An 18,147-nucleotide genomic window follows, 5' to 3' on the forward strand; every position below is an offset into this window, starting at 1 on the left:
CCAGCAGGTGGCAGAGACCACTTCATTACCTCAGTGTCATATTTCCCACAGGCCGTGTTCCACATGCAGTCGGTGACATGCCTTAAGTGTCAGGAGCAGACCCGGGCAGTGCTGCCATGCCAACATGCTGTGCTGTGTGAGCTCTGTGCTGAGGGCAATGAGTGCCCCGTCTGCCAGCCTAGCCGGGCCCATGCGCTCCAGTCGTGACCCTGCAGACCTGGCCCAGCTGGGCCCAGACCTTTTCACCTAGGACTTTTTAAAGTATATATATGTATGTATGTATGTATGTACGTATGTATGTATATGTATATGATTATGTACATGTATACATTTCTGTGTGCGGGTGTGCGTGGTGCCAGCGTGTGCACAGTGTCTGTGTGTATATCTGGACATAGATATAGACACACACTTTAAAACAGACTTACCAAGCACTTTTTAAAGAAAAGACTATTTTGCAGTCCTCTCCTGTCCATTCCCCATCCTTCCTGCTCAGAGACAAAGTCCCCTCTTTTCCCACTGGCCTTTGGCAGTGAATATGTTTTTGTCTCTTTTTTTATGTAAGAACTAACTATTTTTAACTTCTTCCTGGGGCCAGAGCATGGAAGGATGGGAAGTTGGAAGGGCAGGCTCCGTTCACCCTGCATTCCAGGCCAGGGTCTATGTCGCAGTATGGACTCAGGTCCCCAGTTCCCAGCTGTGAGGGCTTCAGGGCCCGAGACTCTAAAGCCGGCCTAGCTCCTGGGTTTACCAAATATATTTCACCCTGGGGACAGCCACGGAGCTGGCAGGCCAGGGCTGCAGGCTCGCCCCCGCCCCACGCGTGGGGTCTTGAAGTCTGGGCCTCTCCTTGATCAGCCTCTTTGGCCCCACAGTCAGTCACCTGCCAGGCTGGCACTGCCCTCCCTGCCCCTGCCTCCCTCCCTCTGGCAGCTAGCAGGGCGAGTGTTGGGAGGAGTGCAGTCTGAGGACCAAGGGGCTTGAGCCCGCCCTTCTTGCTGGGGGAGTTGTATGCATTCCTTGGTGCTCTTTGAGTGCGGCTGGCGTCCTGCCGTTGTGGGCAGACGCCTGTGTGCATGTGTGCGCGTGCCTGTCCAATGTATATTGTGTTTAGCTTCAATTTTAAAAATTGTTATGTACAGAGATGCAGTGGAATGGGAAAGCAGAGTGGGCAGAGGGAGGCAGCCTGTTTCCAGCACTGGGTGTCCAGTGGGCTATAGAGGGCCACAAAAAATCTGCCCCAGCCCAGGCCCCCTCCCTTGGGCTCAGCACGAAAGGGCTTTCAATGAATTAAGTGAAACTTTCTCCTTTTTTACAAAAATGCAAAAATCAACAAACTTATTGGAAATAAACTATGACTTGTGGTGGCTTGTTTATGTGGGGGAATGGGTCAACAGATGAGGACATCCAGAGTTCCAGGAGAGCAAGAGCTCTCCCCTGACCCACGGAAACAGCCAGCACCCACATCCCGCAGCGTGAAGAGTCAGCTGAAGAGGCCTACAGTCTGTCCAGTTCCGAAAGCAGCTGAGTGTCCCTGAGCCCGGCCTAGTGCGATCATCACTGTGGAGACCTGCTCAGTGCTGTGTAATGTACTGTGAATGGTTCCCTTATTGATGGTCTCCAAAAAGTAATAGGGACAGAAAGGAGGAGCATGTTACTGAGGGAGTCCCTGCCTCCTTCCCACTGAGGAAGTATCCTGCCTTAGGTAAACTCTTTTACCCTGTTCCCACCTGACTTTCTCCCGAGTATGAGAACACACCTAAGCAGGATGCTCTGCCTGGCCTCAGCTGGCCTTACCACCTACTTGTCAGCGTGTGCAGACTAACTTCACCAGGGTCAAGTTTGAAGACCACTAGCCCTGAAGCTCTCTGACTGCCAGTATTCAGGAGATCTTCCACACACACACTCTGCTGTCCAGAGCAGCTACTCAGCTTCATGGTCCCCCTCCCCAACATCAGCTCCCTGTCCTGGGCAGCAATCATGTAACTGCCAGGTAGTCTGTTCAAAGGTGGCTCAGCAGCTACAGGTGTACACCACACACGTCTGACAGCCTGAGGTTAATCCTGGAACCCGTGGTAGGAGAGACCCACCTCCTGACACATACTGACTGCTCAGGTCTCGGCTTCCTCTGACCCCTGCTTAGTGGCCACAGGGGCTCTGGGGATGAGGTGGGGCATCCAGTGCATTCTAAGGAAGAGGCAGGCATGCAGGGCCTGACATCTCCTGGGCCCACTGGGAGCCAACTATAGATTTTCTGAGGGCAGTGGCTAGTGTTTTATTTTTATTTTCACTAAGAACATTTCTAGGTAGCAGGTGCTATCTGAGGGAGGAAGCCCACTCTGTAGACAGCCAAACTGTCCTTTCTGCCACCGTCCATCTGTGCCAGCTTGCTTCCTGCCAGCTCTCACCTCAGAGCCAGAGTCTCTTCCCACCTCCCTCTAGCAATGGCCATCCCCTTTCTGCACTAGGGTGACTTTGACAGGATCCTCTCTCTCTCCCACTAAAGTCTGCCCACAGCCCTGGTCCCAACTGTCTGGGCCCCACCCCAGTAGCTGGAACTGGCTGTTCCTGAAGGCAGATGGCCCTAGACAAACTTTACCAAAGCAGCTTTTTCAGGGGGAGGAGCAGGGATGGGAGATGCTCCTCTGTGCTGGGGTATGGCAGAGAACACTGAGACCAGGGCGAGAGGGAGGGACAAGAAATGATAAATATTCAGGTGGTGGTGGTGCACGTGTTTAATCCCAGCACTCTAGAGGCAGGCGGATCTCTGTGAGTTCGAGGCCAACCTTTGTCTACAGAGGGAGTTCCAGGACAGCCAGAGCTACACAGAGAGACTCGGTCTCAATATATATATATAAAATACTGGTCATGGCACTCCATCACCAAGGGCTGTCCTGGCTCTCCCTGTGTGTCACCAGGGGGAAGGGCTTCCCTCTGTCAGGAAGAGCCCAAGCTTTCAGGCTTCCCCTGCTCCCACTGCTACCGCCCTGGATGTGAGGCATGCTGGGAAGCCTGCTTGGCTCGCTGCCTCCTCAGCTTCACGAAGGCCTGGGCCTCTCGATCGCTCTTACGGCTCTCCAACAGCTGCAAAATTGGATCCCCTGTGTAGAGAGAGGTTTGAGGGTCAAACTCCTGGTTAGGAAATAGCACTGTTCTGCCCCTATACTGACCTTGGAAATTGTGGACACACACCAGCTAAATTCACAGGTATGTCTTAAACAGGGCTGGAAACATGGCAGGTCCTGGGGTGGTGACTACTGCTTTTTTTGTTTGTTTAAGACAGGATCCAGCTGTGTGTGGTGGCACATGCCTTTGATCCTGTCACTGAGGAGGCAAAGGCAGGTGGATCTCTGTGTGTTCTTGGCCAGCCTGGGTCTGCAAAGTGAGTTCCAGGACAGCCAGAGCTACACAGAGAAACCCTCTCTCAAAAAAAAAAAAAAAAAAAAAAAAAAAACAGGGTCCTTACTATGTGGCTCCTGCTGGGTTTAGAGGGGTGCGTCATCACACCTAGCCTTAAGATAGTTTAGTGTCTCATGACACAGACAGAGGCATAGGGGCCTTCCTGTGCAGGACTTGGCCTGCACCGCGGGATGTGTGCCCTGCACAGATCCAGGCCCTTGTCATGGGGACTACTTGGTTTCCCCACCAGAAGTCACATAATCCTTCCCGAACTTGAATTTCACTGGCCTCTCCAGTAGAGCAGAGACTTGCTGAAATACTCAGCAACATGAGCCATGGTGCTCATTCTGGCTTCCATCTCCCGAGAAGGCATCTCTCTGGAGACCAAGCCAGAGAGCCCTGCCCTGGGACTCAGGCCTACCGTTGGGTGCAGGGTATGTGAGAGGCAGGCGAGTCTGAGGTGCTTCACCAGGATCTTCACAACCAGTCAGTCCAGGCACCCTGCAGAGTGGCAGGAAGGCCTCCCCCTCCAGGTCATCAGCGCCCAGGGTGTCGTGGTCCAGCACAGTGAGCAGCAGACATGCCCAGGCTTTTTGGCACGGCTCAGCGGGCACCAGGCTGGCAGGGAGTCAGGGGCTCAGTTAGTTGCCTGCCTCACTCAAATCTGCCATCAACAATCCCTCCCTCCCAATGTATTGGGCACCCTTTACTGAGAACAGCAGTTGGATCTCAACCTGGCTCGTCTCTGTCACATGCTATAACACCCACTCTGATCATGGGCTGATTTAACAGCAAGAGGTCCTGTGGCCCCAAGGCCCATATTCAACAAAGAGCAGGTACCCGGTCAGATACAGCATCCTTCCTGAATGCCTCTGTATTGGGTGGGAATCCACCCGCTTTCTCCCAGGGAAGCAAACACCTATCCCAAAGACTTGCCTTCAGCCCAATGTGGTCATCTCAAGCGCTCTTTAGAGGAGGCAGGGGTTATGAGGGAGGAAAAAAGGGGGAGGGACTGAGAGACAAGAAGGGACTCACAATTCAAAGGTCTCATCAAAGAGTGGATGAAGTTCCTTCTTATGCTTCTGGGTCTCCCTGGGGGCCAGCTCAGGGAATTCATGTCTGGGTTCCAGTGTCAGCTGAACAAAAGGGTCACTGGAACCTGGCAAGTGGCCCCGGGGAGGGGGTGGTGGTTGCTGACTGAGTTCCAGTCACCACCCCACCCCACACTGCCCCCTCCCACCACCGTTATCCCTTAGCCCCTCCTGGTAACTAGAGGAAATGTGCTTAGGGCTCCTGCTGAGCCTCCAGGGTGCTAGTGAGGAGAGGCCGAGGGAAGTGTCCACTCACCATTGGAGTCCAGGGGCAGCAGGCTGGAGGCACTGAGCAACTCGACATGAAGCTTCTGCTCAGAGGCTCGGTAGGAAGCCTTGATGGTGACTGCACCCAGCCGTTCAGAAGTGGTTTCAGCCTGGCATGGGATCACACATAGGGATCAACTGGGAGGGAGTAGGCGCAAGGCCCACTGTGCTCCTCAATGGAAGCTGGGCAGGAGGAGCACCTCACCTGCTGCTGAATTCGGCTACAGAAGTATTTCTGGATGAGCTCTCGGCTGGAGGCTGCCTGCAGCTCCAGGTCCCTCTGCAGAGTCTGGAATGGCATATCAGAACATCCACCTACACATCTTCAAGCCTACCCACACTGATGCTGCGGCCAGGCACTCAGAGAGCCCTAGGACCAGATCCTGAGGCAGAGGTATCAGATGACCTGCTCTGGAAGTATAATCTCCCTGATGCAGGTTTGTAGGGACCCTGAAGGACACTGTATCTGGATTATTTATTTCCTGCCAGCATCACAAAATTTGTAATAATTTTGAAAAAGAGGCCCAACTTAATATTGCACTTGGTTTCATGAATTACGTGGCTGTTCCTGGATACAGGTAAATACAGAAAGACAAGTTCAGTCCCTTGACATCCTATCAGGGGCCCTATCAAGAGGCCCTAACAAGGCCCTGGGGCCATTCCCCCACACTGCTAAGACTCTTACCTGGAAGGTGGCTGTGTGCAGGGCCTCTGGTGGCAGACCACAGCCCTCAGCATGGAAGCAGATCTCCAGGTTCTGGGAAAGAGAAAAGAGATGACTGCAGGCACTCCCAGGGCTAAAATCCTCGCAGAAGCCGGTAGAGTTACCTGAAGGGCTGCCTTCAGTCTGCTGGAGGCCAGTGACGAGCTACGCTGGGAAGAGGCCACCTCCACCAGCACCGTGAGTGTGTGGGTCCACAGCAGGGTCAGAAGGCTGGCCGGAGGCAGACGGGTGCCGGACATAGGACAGTACAACAGGGGAGGAAGAAAAGATGCTCTTAGAAAGGAGAGCCTCAGGAGCCCAGGCTCACTCTGCCTCCCCTTCCACCAGTTCCACACGTGAGGCTCGTGCAGAGCTGGCAGATGCTGTACAGAGGAAGAGCTCCTCCCAGAGTGCAAAGGGGGCAGGCCAAGGGAGTCATCAATCCTGTCCAATGTGTCTCTTAACCTCAGTGGAGAACCCTCTTCAATGGAGCACCGGCCTCCAGCAAACCACTAAAGAGTGGCGGAGAAAGCTGGACCTCAGGATGAGATGGGATTGCGGTGCCCAGCATGGGTAAGGAAAATAAAGTGACAAGAACACGGACTGACAGCCTCCTGAAATTTAACATGCCGCTGTCAGCTAACGGGTCCTCTGTCCTGATGGTGGAGGAGGCCTGAGACGGGGGGATAGCCCAGGGGTACAACACTCGCCTAGCATGTGGGCAAGGAGGCCTTCATTTAAAGTAGTGAGTGAATTCATTTAACAGCATCAGGTACTGTTCTAGATGTTTCTGAGCAAAGCTCCTGTCTTAGTGGAGAGTTAATTCTCGCTTATGTGAAGAAAAACAGAACAGAACAAACAAACCAAAAAAAAAAAAAAAAAAAAAAAAAAAACTTGCCAGGCGGCGGTGGCGCACACCTTTAATCCCAGCACTCGGAGGCAGAGGCAAAGGCAGGTGAAACTCTGAGTTTGAGGCCAGCCTGGTCTACAGATCGAGATCCAGGAAAGGCACCAATTACTCAGAGAAACCCTGTCTCAGGGGAAAAACAAAAACAAAAACAAAAACACACCAACCACTCAATAAATAGCATAAAGGAGCCTGAGCCTCCAGGGGCCCGGCTTTGCTGCTCAGTAGGAGGCGAACAGAACTCTAGGAGGAGGAAGAGCTGCCAATCAGGGCCCAGGTTCCACCTGCAGACAGCTGAGGCTCTGGACCAGCACAGTTCTGCCTGCAGCTCTTCATGTGACCCATTCACTCCTCCCGAGAGGCTGGGACTGTGATCATGGGCATGATAACCTGGACATCTTGAAGCCACTAAAGAGGAACCAAGAAGCTGGAACCTGAACCTAGGTATCCAAAACCCATATCTGGGACATGCCAGACACCTGGGCCATGAGGAGGAAGGAAACAGTCAGGGACCCTGAAAATGGGCCTGGGCCTGGAAGGACACAGGGGGAAGCTTGCTGTGCTCAGAGATGCACAGAACAAAAAGAGCCAGTGAGAGAAGCGGTGAGCTCCCTGTCCCTGAAGCTGTTTAGATCCTCCAGAGGTAGTCACCAAAGGGATTCCCAGCATGCCACCAACCCAGGAGCACTAAGGCCTTGGAGACATGGAGCAGAGGGCAGTGCAGGTCAGGGGCTGCTGCATACCTGTTGAAGTTCTCCTGGACCAGGTTGGTGTTCATGTAGCAAAGCTTCACCTCCAAGAATTTCATCAGGGGCAGAATGGCCTACAACAGACCAGAAGGGCATACAACTCAGGCCTATTTGAGTCCCGACCTCACTCACACTGTCTTGACCCCCTGGGGAGGGAACAGAGCTAGGCTACTGTGCGGTGGGTATTACAGTGTCTGTATTAGTTGCTCGCTGCCTCCTGTCTTTCTATCCCGGTTGCTCTGTCTGCTCCAACCAGACCATCCTCTGCATCCTATGGACCTCCTCAGGACCTCTGTTCTTCCTGAGCCCTCTGCCTGCAATGCTCTTCCTCTGGCATCTTCACAGATCCCTTTCTTGCTTCCTGTGGGTCTTGACTCAGCTGTCACTCAGAATAAGGCCTTCCCTGACCACTATCGAAAAGTGCATTTCCCAGCCCATCCCCTCCTCTGTTTTATTTTTCCCTTTAGTGCTTATCATTACCTAGCACACTATAAAAGTGTGTGTGCAAACACACACATGACTGGATGTGTGCTGATAGTTACAGTTATAATTATGGCTGTAGTTAGTTGTATCTCTGCATTTAGCTATCCGTCATCCCCTCAGAGCAGAAGCCCTAGGAAAGCAAGAGTTTAGGTCACACTGACTTAATACCAAGTCAGTATCTGGAACTAAAATGTGTGTTTACCCAACATTTGATGAGTTAATGAATAACTTCACCCCCTTCAAACAATCAGGGATACACTCTCCCCTTTACACATGAGAAGCTTGGGGTCAGCTGGCGGGCATAAACAGGGCAGCAGAAATGATAAGCCGTGGGAAGGATGTGTTCCCAGATCTGTGTGTTCCTGAGCCTCCTGAGGTAATCCCACACCATCCATCAGTGCCTCCCTGAGCATCCAGGGAGTACACCGAGGCCCATGGAGACATCACACCTGGGTCTGACTCCCTCAGAACCTTCGACTCCCATCTACCTAGGCTGTTCTCACCACCCCAGTGCGCAGAGTTGGCCCAGAGGTGAAGGTCAACAGACAGAGTGGCTACTCACATCCTCAGGCAGAACAGACTCCTTGGCACCAATGAGTTTCTGAATGTGTGTGGCAATGCCCACCTCCAACTGGGGACACAAAGCAGGGAGACAAAGGGAGATGGAGCGAGGCGGGGGCAATCCAGAGAGCTGGCCTGAGACTTGAGTTTATATTTAGGGTCGGGGGGTAGACATCAGCTCAGGTCCTGCTGAGGAACGGGGAGGCGGGGTCCCTGGGAGATCAGACAGTACCTGCTCAGCCAGGGTACGGACGCCAGTACGGATCTCGTGGCCCAGCCCAGCCAAAGCGCCCTGCAGCTGAGCATGCAGTGTATTCTGCAGCTGCCCCTGCTCCAGCACGGCCCCGACCCGCTGCTCCAATGCCTCCCATGCCAGCTGAGTGGGCAGCTTGTGGATGACCAGACGCAATTGCTCCATGTTGTTTACCACCACGCACAGCTGGGGACAGTCACGGGCACAGGGATGCAGGGCACAGGGATGCAGGCCTTCTCCAACAGCACCAAGACAATCGGATCCACCTCTTCCCTGGCCAGCCCCTCAGTCCCGGCCCTGGGTCTTACCATGTTAGCTGCCTGGCCCTGGTCCTTCTGACCTGCAGACAGTTCACGGGCCCGGGCCTTTATAAGGCTGCAGTAAACCAGGGCCAGTCGGCAGGTGTCCTAGGGTGAGTGGATCACAGGAGAAGGATGGATGGATGATGGATGGGTGGGTGGGGCTCTCAAAATGGGTCAATAGAGGAGTCTCAGAGAGTTAGACTCTCAGGAGTTTAGGATGCAAGCTATGTCGGCGGGGCTGGTGATGGTTAGTTGTTTGAGAGCCTGTAAGGAACTAGGTAGGGCAGAAGTGACCTGTCCTAAGGCGGGGGAGGGATGCTGGGAAGACACCCTACCTCCACAAATTTGACAGTGATCATGAAGGCTTCCTCAGGGTCTGGCCAGTCCAGCTGCCGAGCAGTATGGCTAATCTGGGCAAAGCAGGTGGATAGATCCACAGCGGAAGTGCTATGCTTGGTCAGTTCACCCAGGGGCACCAGCTGGGAAAGCGGAGACACTTAGACAGAAGGCTCAAGGCAGGCAGACACAAATCTATTCCCCCAACCACCAAGCCAAGCGCAGGCTGCCTGGAGGATGAAAGCAAGGCTCCGCCCACTGCCCCTTCAGCCCGCAGGACCCCTGGGCACAGGGACACCCTGCTGAGCCTCAGGATATCCGGAGGCCATATTTTCCACCCAGCTGGCCTGAACAGTGCCCATGAGCTGTTCAGAGACAGTGAGAGGCTTCTACTGGGCAGGAGGTCCCAGCAGAGAACCCAACCTCACTCCCAAACCTAGGGCCCCCGCCTGCACCGGGTCCATCTGCACAGCACGCTGCACCCGCTCCAAGGCAACACTGTAAGTCTTCTGCAGCCAGGAGGGGATGGCGGGCTGGAACCAGCGGTGGAAACCATCCAGAGCCAGGACTCCACTGCTGGGGAGAGGAGAGGCTTAGCCTGTGGAAGGCAGGGCTGGCCTCGGGCCACAGCTCTGACAACGCTTTTCCGTCCTGCGGGCCTGAAGCCCACCTGTCTGAGGGGACCGGGCCCAGCTGGCAGAGCTCCTTCAGCGTGACGTAGAGCTGAAACAGACTTTCTCCCATATCTGGGGAAACAAGGCTGCCCACCGCCGCTGTGTGGTCCTGTACCCTCTTGGCCACCTGCAAGGAAAAGCTGGTTGGACAGAGCCGCAGAGCTGGACAGAGGGGTGGTTCCTGGAGATGGCAGAGGCTCTCACCAGCCACTGCAGCTCCTGGAAGGCCACGGAGAAGAGGTCTATCTTGAGGACACTGGAGGAAAGGCAGCATGTGTGACGGTGGTGCCCACTGGGGTCCCACAGGCCCATCCGCTCCAGACCCATAGCCGCTCACTTGTGGAAAATCTTGTTCCATGTGTGACGGCACTGGTACAGATCATCCATAACGTCATGGACCAGGCTTAGCAAGGCCTTGCCAGCCTCCAAGATACCCTGGGCAGGATACGGGTGGTTGAACAGAGTTACAAGGGCAGACACCCCACACTCACCCTCAACCCCTGCCCCAGAATCTACCTGCACCATGGGCTGGTGATGTTGCTGCATCAGGTGAAACCATTCAACTGTGCCCATCTGTTGGAAGACAGGCAGGGAGAAGGGGTGAGTGAGCTAAGGGACATGACCCGGCCCCCGCCCCAGGGAAGACACCTACCCGCAAAGCCTCAGCAACCAGCTGGGGCAGGGGAACGCTGTCCGGGCACAGCTCTCCGAAGGCCTTTGTCTTGCACATCTGTACCAAGACTCTGGCAGACAGAGGGCTCTGTTCAGAGGCCTGCCACCACCACCACCCCCCACACAGGGGGTGTTCTTGACCCCCTGCCCACAGGTGTCACCCCTGCACACTCATCTCTGACCCCTCTGCAGAAGCAAAGGGGTGGCCACTGACCTCAGGAGGGACTGCAGCCTGGATGGGGAGTCAGAGACAGACAGGGGGAAGACGGAGCGGAACTTCCGGATGAGGGAGAGGCCGTAGGCCAGCAGGGAGGTGAAGGAGGTGGCCAGCTCCTCCCGCTGCAAGGCCAGAAAGACGTTACAGGATTACAGGCCGCCGTCCTCTGCCCTCCCCCTCCGCAGCCCTGCCCGCCCTCCGCAGCCCTGCCCGCCCCACTCCCACCACTCACTTGTTCTTCCTTGAGCCGGCCCTGGATCCACTGGTACTCAATGCTGGTGATGGGGTGCAGGAGGCAGCTGCTGGGGAACTCCAGGCTCTGGTAGAGGCGGCTGTAGGCCAACCACTGCCTGCAGAGACCGGAAGCCCTCAGCAGGGCCCAGGAAGGCAACACCACCCTACTCCATCCACCAGTAGATGCTGAACCAGCGGCTGATAATATGACATGTAAGACCTCTGTTCTTTTCTGGTGATGCTTTTCAAGCCATCTGACTTTTTTTTGTATGTTTGTTTTTGAGAGAGGGTTTCTTTATCCCTGGCTGTTCTGGAACTCACTTTGTATACCAGGTTGGCCTCAAACTCACAGAGATCCACCTGCCTCTGCCTCCCTAGTACTGGGATTAAAGGTGCGCGCCACTACGCCCAGCCTCACTTGACTCTTCAATTGTGCTTTGTCTGGTTAAAACCTCAGAGCTGAGCCAGGCAGTGATGGCACACAACTTTAATCCCAACACTCGGGAAGCACAGGGGCAGGTAGATTTCTTGAGTTCAAGGCCAGCCTGTTCTCTGAAACAGAGCTAGTTTCAGGACAGCTGGGGCTACACAGAGAAACCCTGTCTCAAAAGAACAAAACAAAAACAAAAACACTTCAGAACTAGACAGGATGAAGCACACCTTCAATTCTCCCACTTGGGAGGCAGGTGGATCTCTGGTTAGAAGACAGCCTGGTCTACATAGAGGGACCTTGATCTCAAATAGTAACAACAACAAAAACAAAAAACCCTCCACCATTTCTGGGGCCAGTAGGATGGCTCCGTGGATGGGGGTACTTGCACCAGCTGGGGCTGGAGAGATGGCCCAACAACTAGGAGCAGCGGTGGAAGACCTGAGTTTGGCTCCCAGCATCCACATGGGGAGGTTCCTAACCATCCACAACTCAGGCTCCAGGGGCTCCAGTGCCCTCCTGGCCAGTGAAGGCATCCACCACACAAGTGGTATATGATCACACCGACAACGCACACACATACACATAAATAAAATAATTCTTTAAAAAATGATGTGTATATACCCACACATGTGTGTCAAGGTATGATGTAACTGTGTGCATGTGTGTGAAGGCCAGAGGCCAAGTCAAGTGTCTTCCTCAGTCACTCCTGAACTTTCCCAAGTCTACTAGCATGCTGTCTCCATCTCCCTGTGCTGGGATTTCAGGCATGTCAAGCCACTCCCTCGTGGGGTGCTGGGGACTGAACTCAGATTCTGATGTTTGCAGAGCGAGCACTTTACTGACTAACATCTTCTCCCCCAAACTCAACTATGTAGCTGAGAATGACCTTGAACTCCTGATCCTCCTGCCTCCACCTCCCAAGTGCTGAGATTGCAGGTGTCAACCACCATGCCTGGAGAAAGCCTCGGGGTTTCTTGTTTCTTTTGAAAAGGCAGCTCTAGAGTTTGGCACCCACGACAATCATCAGCTGGAGATTCTCTCAGAAGTGTGGCGGGAGACTAGCAGGGGGTGACTGAGTTAGATGAGGTTAGGGTGAAAGCCAGAGCAACCAGGACAGGCTGGGGGCCCTACTGGAACAGCTGCTGCTTGCATCAAGTGCCTAGATCCTGAGAGGGAGCCTGGCATCCACCGGCCTCACCTCCACCCCAGCTTCCTCTTCAGGAACACCCATCTGCCCAAGAACCCCCTCCCCCTCCCACCTCTGTTTTTCACTCAAAGACCAAGTCATAGGCAGGCCCCAGGTGCACTCTGATCTCACCCCCCTCCTGCCCAGCACACGGTGTGACCATTCTCCTCCACTCCACACAGGCTGGCATGCCAGTCATTCATGAGTGCTCCTTCTTGGCATTCCCAGAAGCTGACATAGCTCCGGGAACACGGCGGCCCTCGAAGATTTGTTGTCATTTTTAGAGTTTTGGTGTTTTTTTTTTTTTTTTTTGGTTTTTCAAGACAGAAACGGTTTCTCTGTGTAGCTTTGCGCCTTTCCTGGGACTCACTTGGTAGCCCAGGCTGGCCTCGAACTCACAGAGATCTACCTGGCTCTCCCTCCCGAGTGCTGGGATTAAAGGCGTGCCCCACCACCACCCGGCTTGTTTTGTTTTTTTGAGACAGGGTCTCACTGTATAGCCGAAGGTGGCCTCAAGCTTGCTGCAATCCTCCTGCCTCAGCTTTCTGAATTCTGGGATTGATTACAGACTTGTACCACCAAGTCATTTTAACATCATTTATCAGCTATTTCCTGCCATGAGCCTATGACATCGGGAAATGGGTCGGCTGAAGAGAGGCGAACGTAAGAGCCAGGACGTGAGAGACACAGACGAGGGCAGTGAGTGACCTCAGGGCAATGCTCGAAGAGGAGGACCGAAGCTGGGCGGTGGTGACACACACCTCAAATCCCAGCACTCCGGAGGCAGAGGCAGGTGGATCTCTGTGAATTCGAGGCCAGCCTGGTCTACAGAGTGAATTCCAGGACAGCCAGGGCCACACAGAGAAACCCTGTCTCGAAAAAACAGGAAAAAAAAAAAGGGGGAGGGGAGGAGAGAGAGAGCACGCACTCCTGTTTCATGAACAGCTAGAATCTGAGTTGTGCACAAAATCTCCAGATTTAAAAGTTTGTTAACTGACTCCAAACATAAAAACACAGTTTGGACCTGAGATCACACTCTTGAGCGCTGCCCTTTGACCTGTAGGTGGGTGGGGCGGGGCAGAAAAGATCCCCTAAGAATCCTGATCAGGGCTGTGTACTTACGCCATGGACTGATGGAAGTCTGACAGGTCCTTCTGAGTGGCATGGAGAAAGAGGATGGTGGCACCCTGGGGACTCAGTGATGCATCCCAGGAGGTGCTGCCAGCCTAAGGGAAACAGCAGAGGGATATCAGGACCTGACAGGCGGCCCTGGTGGTGGTCAGTTCCAGCAGACGGCCATACCTGGTGCTGGGTGACTTCATGGGACACCAGCTGCTGCAGGAGGTGCAAGTGGACAGTGTAGCTGGGCTGGGAGCGGCTGGCCACCGTGGCTCTCTGCAAGAGACAGCAGGGCTGTGAGCACCCCATGCCAGATACAGCCAGCCCTCTCCAAACCTTCCTAGGCTACCAACCGAGGAAGACGCAGCCGCTAGCCCAGCCCCTGGACCTACCCGCTTGTGAATGAACTGGAACTGGAGATGGCACCGGCCGCGGTCTGGGTAGGTCTCTGTGCAGGGCTCTAGTGGGTACCACTGGTCCTCTCGGCAGCGCAGGTCCTAGCAGGAAAGACGCACAGTGATGAGTATCAGGACGCTGCCCAGGGCTGAGGCGAGGACAGGCAGGCAGTTGAGGCAACTCCCAGACTCAGGGTGGGTCAAACCCGAAGTCTGTCAGAGCCCTTCACCCCCTCTGCCTTGCCTCTCTCCTGGCCCCTTCCCCTTGACCCTCACCTGCAACTTCAGGACCACGTTCCCCAGAAAGTCGTCCTGGCCTTTATCCTTCCGAGCTTCCTTAAAGATCCTGTTTTGGGCAGGATTGGTGAAGGGTCAGCCACCTGGGTACTCAGGGCAGAGTCTGCACTCCAGAGCCCAGGGTGCCTGTGAAAGGGCCACCTTCCTCCCTCCGATCTGCTGCACCCACCTTCGGAGCCCGTGCAGGTCCGTGAGTTCCCCAAGCTTTTGTCTCACAGACTCCACAGTGTCCAGGTCCCTGCAGGCCAGAGGATTGAGCAAGGGGCAGAGGAGGGGTCCGTGACCTCATCAGTAAAGAAGCTCTGACATAGTGTGAGTGTGTGTGTGTGTGTGTGTGTGTGTGTGTGTGTGTGTGTGTGTGTGTGTGTGTGTCTCCGTCCGTCCCCCCCTCTGCCTCCCACCCCGCCTCCCTGCTTCTTTTTGTTCCCCAGGGGCCCGGCATGCCACTCACCACATGTCCAGGTGAAAGCTTGCGTTGCTTATATCCTCAAACTCCCTTTAGGGAGAAAAGAACATGTGTGCTTAAGGACCTTAGCAGGGTAGGACACGCCATGCACACCCATGTTGGACCAGGCTACAAGGACTGGCCATAAGTCCAGACCTGCCTTCTGAAACGGCCATCCCCAGTATCACCCACCGTGCGTGTGTGTGTGTGTGTGTGTGTGTGTGTGTGTGTGTGTGTGTGTGTGTGTGTCTGTAGCCCTTTCTTGCCTAGTCCTTCCCTCCCTTTTTAATTTTTCTCTTGGGCACAGGATCATGTTATGTAGCCTTGGCTGGCCCGGGACTCACTCTGTAGACCAGGCTGGCCTCGAACTCACAGAGCTCTTCCTGCCTCTGCCTCCCGAGTGCTGGGATTCAAGACTGAGCCACCCTGCTTTCGTAGCCACTTCTCTACCATCTTCAAGGATGGGCTGGAGTGTCCCCCGGCCACCATCCACCCAGAGATGCCCAACTGTCCCTGCTCCACTACTATAGAACGTATTTAGTCTTTTGGCAGGGTCTTGCCATGTAGCCGAGGTTAGTCTTGAACCTGCCATCTTCCTGCTTTCCTCTCTTGGGTGCTAGGATTACAGGTGTGACACTACGTCAGGCAGATACACGACTGGCATTCATGGCATGGGTCTGTCCTATCTAGCCAAATCTCCCTCCAGCTCCACTTGAGGACCAAGCGCTGAGCTCACTCACTCCCTTGATCCAGGAAGATCACTGATCTCATTGGCTAGGAAACCTCCACCCAGAGGAGCCCCCGATGGGAGCAGGGAATAGAGAGAGGATGGGGGCCGGGACAGGGCCACGTACAAGATAAAGGTCTCATCCCAGACAGGATTAAGCGTCTGGCTTTTGACTTGGGTGCGGTGGGTCTGCTCTTCAGGGATGGTGTGCCTCACCACAGCCTTCTGTCGGTGCCGGGATACAGGGCTGTCCTCCGGTACGCCAACCCCCTGCTCGATGCCCAGCAGGCAGTAGGGGTCACTAAACCCTGGCAAGAAGTGAAGAACAAGACTCCAGGAAGTCAGCCAGGTTCCCCTGAATTCCCATCATCCTCCCCCGGCCCAGCCTCCTCCCGGGAAAGCTGGATAAGGTCCCTCTGAACTCAGCATCTAAGCACAGGATGCTAGCAGCTGGGGTGTTTGGTGGCTGGGCTCTCTGGGAGAGGAGGTCCGGGGGCGCCCCAGACACTCACCGCTGACATCCTTGCCCAGAATGCCCTTGGCCTGTTTCACAGTTGCCTTCAGACAAAATACTGGTTTCTGGAAGGATAGGAGTGGGGGCCGCCTGAGTTTCTGAGAAGGCTGGGCTTCCCATGCCCCTTCCTTCCCCAGGGTGCCCTGGCCCAGGTTACCTCAAGCTCCCCAACACGCTGCAACATCTGCTGGTGCTCCTCAGGCTGCACCTGGAAGGCCTGACAAGGGAGGAAGTGTGGGAGGTTAGGGACACAAGGCAGGGTGGCCTGATGGGTAGGAAGGCTGAGCCTTGGCTGTAGGAAGACACCCATCTTCCTATGGCGGGGCCTGGATTTACCTCTTGCAGATAGCGTAGTAGTTCTGAGGTCTCCTTCACATGGTTGGGCGCTGGCTGACCCAGGCGGTGCAGGACAGTGTAGAGGGCTTCCTCATACAGCTGGTCCCGCTGAGACACAGCAGGGTTGCCTCAGGAATCCCATCATCACCCAGCAGCCCTCCCTGACACCAACACCTCAGGCCCAGAAAAGGGACAAAGAGGTATGTGTGCAGGGAAGGCTGAGACTCAGAATATTCTCTACTAGGCTGTGGCAGCCGCCGCTGCGGCGGCCTCTGGGGCCTGAGGGGCCTCCTCAGAGAGGATGTAGGGCTGCTTCCCACATCCCCCACACTCGCCCAACTCCACCTCTTACCTCTTCTGAGGAGAAATGGTGTGACTGAACCTGGACCTAGGAGCAAGGTGGAAAGACACGGTATCACCGGAGGCCTAATCAGCCAGGCAGGGTGACGCAGGCCTCAGACAGTGGGACCCTGGCACCTCAGCCTCTCCGGCCCTTAGGCCCACCAATTCCCCTCACCTGTTCCAACAAAAGGCTCTCTAAAGGGCTCACCTCTGGGTCATTTTGCTCATCCCCTGGCCTGCCATGCCTGAGGTCCATGGGCATTCAGCTGGCCCAGCAGTGGACTCTCCAGCACCTGCCCCCCCTTCCTTGCCCAGAGGAAACAGCAGTGCTTATCAGGCGGCCACCGCTCCTCACCCCAGCAGCGGAAGTGAGGCCTAACAGCAGAGGTGGGTGAATAGGGGGAAATGCCAGCCAGGCAGGTCTGGGGTGGCCCAGAGGGGTCCCTAGGCAGCCCACTGTCATCGGAGATCCTGCTTCGTGGGGCTGACGCCATCAGAGCTAGAGGAACGGCTGGAGGGACAGCCCACCGGAGGAAGAGTCTAGAAAAGCCCACTGTGACTCAGAGACAAACACACGGTGGACCTCTCTCTGCCCACCCGCAAGGCTATGTCCAGGGTCACAGAGGGCAGGTGGGTGGGGGCAGACAGCCTCCCACATCCGCGCCTCAGGACTGTGCGCACCCCAGGCCGGCTCTTTGCCCTCTGTCGTCACTCCTACCTCCTGGGTGGTTTGGGGTGCTGGATCCTGTAGGTCTCTGACCCTGCGGCGCCTTATCTTGATGGCCTGGCGCAAGAGTGGAGGGCGCCGCTGGGGGTGGGAGAGGTGTGTCGCCATGGTGGCTGTCTCTGCCTTTCCCTCTGCCACCCCCCTAGCTGCCGGGTGGAAACAGCGAAGCCGCAGGATGATGCAAAGAGCCCCAAGGTACACCCTCCTCCGTTAGGGGAGGGTGGAGGGATGGAAGGGTCAGGGTGTCACTGCCTTGGCGGGGCCTTCTCCCAGGCTCCCTGCGCCTGCCTTCAGCCTCGATCCTTGCAGGATCCTCCCCGGCCTGGAGCAGAAAGTGGACCCAGTGGGCGGAGCAAGCCCCACCCACCCTTCTATGAGGCCCTGGGGAGAGCCAGAGCTCCTGGCAGGGGTGGTTAAGGCCAGTCTATATAGCAGCCTACCTCAACTATGCCTGGGCCGAGGAAGCTGACCTAGATCTGTGGGTTCTCACCCCAAGGTTTTCTGACTGGCCCCCCATCCGGGTTAGGGTGGGGCAGGCTCAGGGCCGTGACTCCTGAGAAATGTTTCCTCTGCCCAGCAGTCACCTGCCCAGCCTGCTCCACCCAACAGGTGACATTCCAGGGACGGGACGGGACTACTTGGTGTTAGCCAAGGAGGGACAGTAGGGACACGGAGCCCAGTCCCACCACCGGTGGTCAGGACGGTGCTCCTTCACTAGCCCTGAGAGCCCCTGTGGGTGGGCGGCAGAAGGAAGAGGCTGCCATCTCTCTGTGGGAGCATC

General features: G+C 55.5%; 2 protein-coding genes across 6 annotated transcripts in view; one reads left to right on the top strand and one right to left on the bottom strand.

Annotated features, from left to right (window-relative positions):
• Unk (unk zinc finger) overlaps nucleotides 1-1,349 on the top strand; it is a 34,734-nt gene extending 33,385 nt beyond the window's left edge. For both annotated transcript variants that reach the window (XM_006993645.4, XM_006993644.4), the window contains exon 16: nucleotides 52-1,349. In XM_006993645.4, the coding sequence (XP_006993707.1) occupies nucleotides 52-207 (156 nt within the window). In that variant the 3' untranslated portion in view covers nucleotides 208-1,349. The remainder of the gene's footprint in view (nucleotides 1-51) is intronic.
• Nucleotides 1,350-2,714: 1,365 nt separating this feature from the next.
• On the bottom strand, nucleotides 2,715-17,620 carry Unc13d (unc-13 homolog D). Of its 4 annotated transcripts, none has more exons than XR_013041974.1 (32): nucleotides 17,358-17,620; nucleotides 16,650-16,685; nucleotides 16,298-16,405; nucleotides 16,119-16,178; nucleotides 15,960-16,026; nucleotides 15,575-15,755; nucleotides 14,727-14,771; nucleotides 14,445-14,513; nucleotides 14,255-14,324; nucleotides 13,976-14,080; nucleotides 13,767-13,859; nucleotides 13,587-13,690; nucleotides 10,844-10,961; nucleotides 10,609-10,733; nucleotides 10,375-10,465; nucleotides 10,239-10,295; nucleotides 10,060-10,157; nucleotides 9,927-9,978; nucleotides 9,719-9,849; nucleotides 9,504-9,624; nucleotides 9,048-9,191; nucleotides 8,719-8,817; nucleotides 8,390-8,596; nucleotides 8,159-8,227; nucleotides 7,108-7,187; nucleotides 5,583-5,688; nucleotides 5,440-5,511; nucleotides 4,960-5,043; nucleotides 4,744-4,864; nucleotides 4,432-4,532; nucleotides 3,818-4,014; nucleotides 2,715-3,098 (listed from the first exon to the last, which is right to left on the bottom strand). XR_013041974.1 is itself a non-coding variant. In XM_076543748.1 (32 exons), the coding sequence occupies exons 1-32, from the start codon at nucleotides 17,472-17,474 to the stop codon at nucleotides 2,977-2,979; spliced, it is 3,270 nt and encodes a 1,089-aa protein (XP_076399863.1). In that variant the 5' UTR covers nucleotides 17,475-17,620; the 3' UTR covers nucleotides 2,715-2,976. The 4 variants fall into 4 exon arrangements, 3 of the variants coding, with proteins under 3 accessions (XP_076399863.1, XP_042139059.1, XP_076399864.1); XM_076543748.1 differs by having other exon boundaries at nucleotides 4,432-4,555; nucleotides 9,504-9,621; XM_042283125.2 differs by having other exon boundaries at nucleotides 4,432-4,555.
• Nucleotides 17,621-18,147: the final 527 nt, after the last annotated feature.

The sequence above is a fragment of the Peromyscus maniculatus genome, chromosome 8 (assembly GCF_049852395.1).
Source record: "Peromyscus maniculatus bairdii isolate BWxNUB_F1_BW_parent chromosome 8, HU_Pman_BW_mat_3.1, whole genome shotgun sequence".
NCBI lineage: Eukaryota > Metazoa > Chordata > Mammalia > Rodentia > Cricetidae > Peromyscus > Peromyscus maniculatus.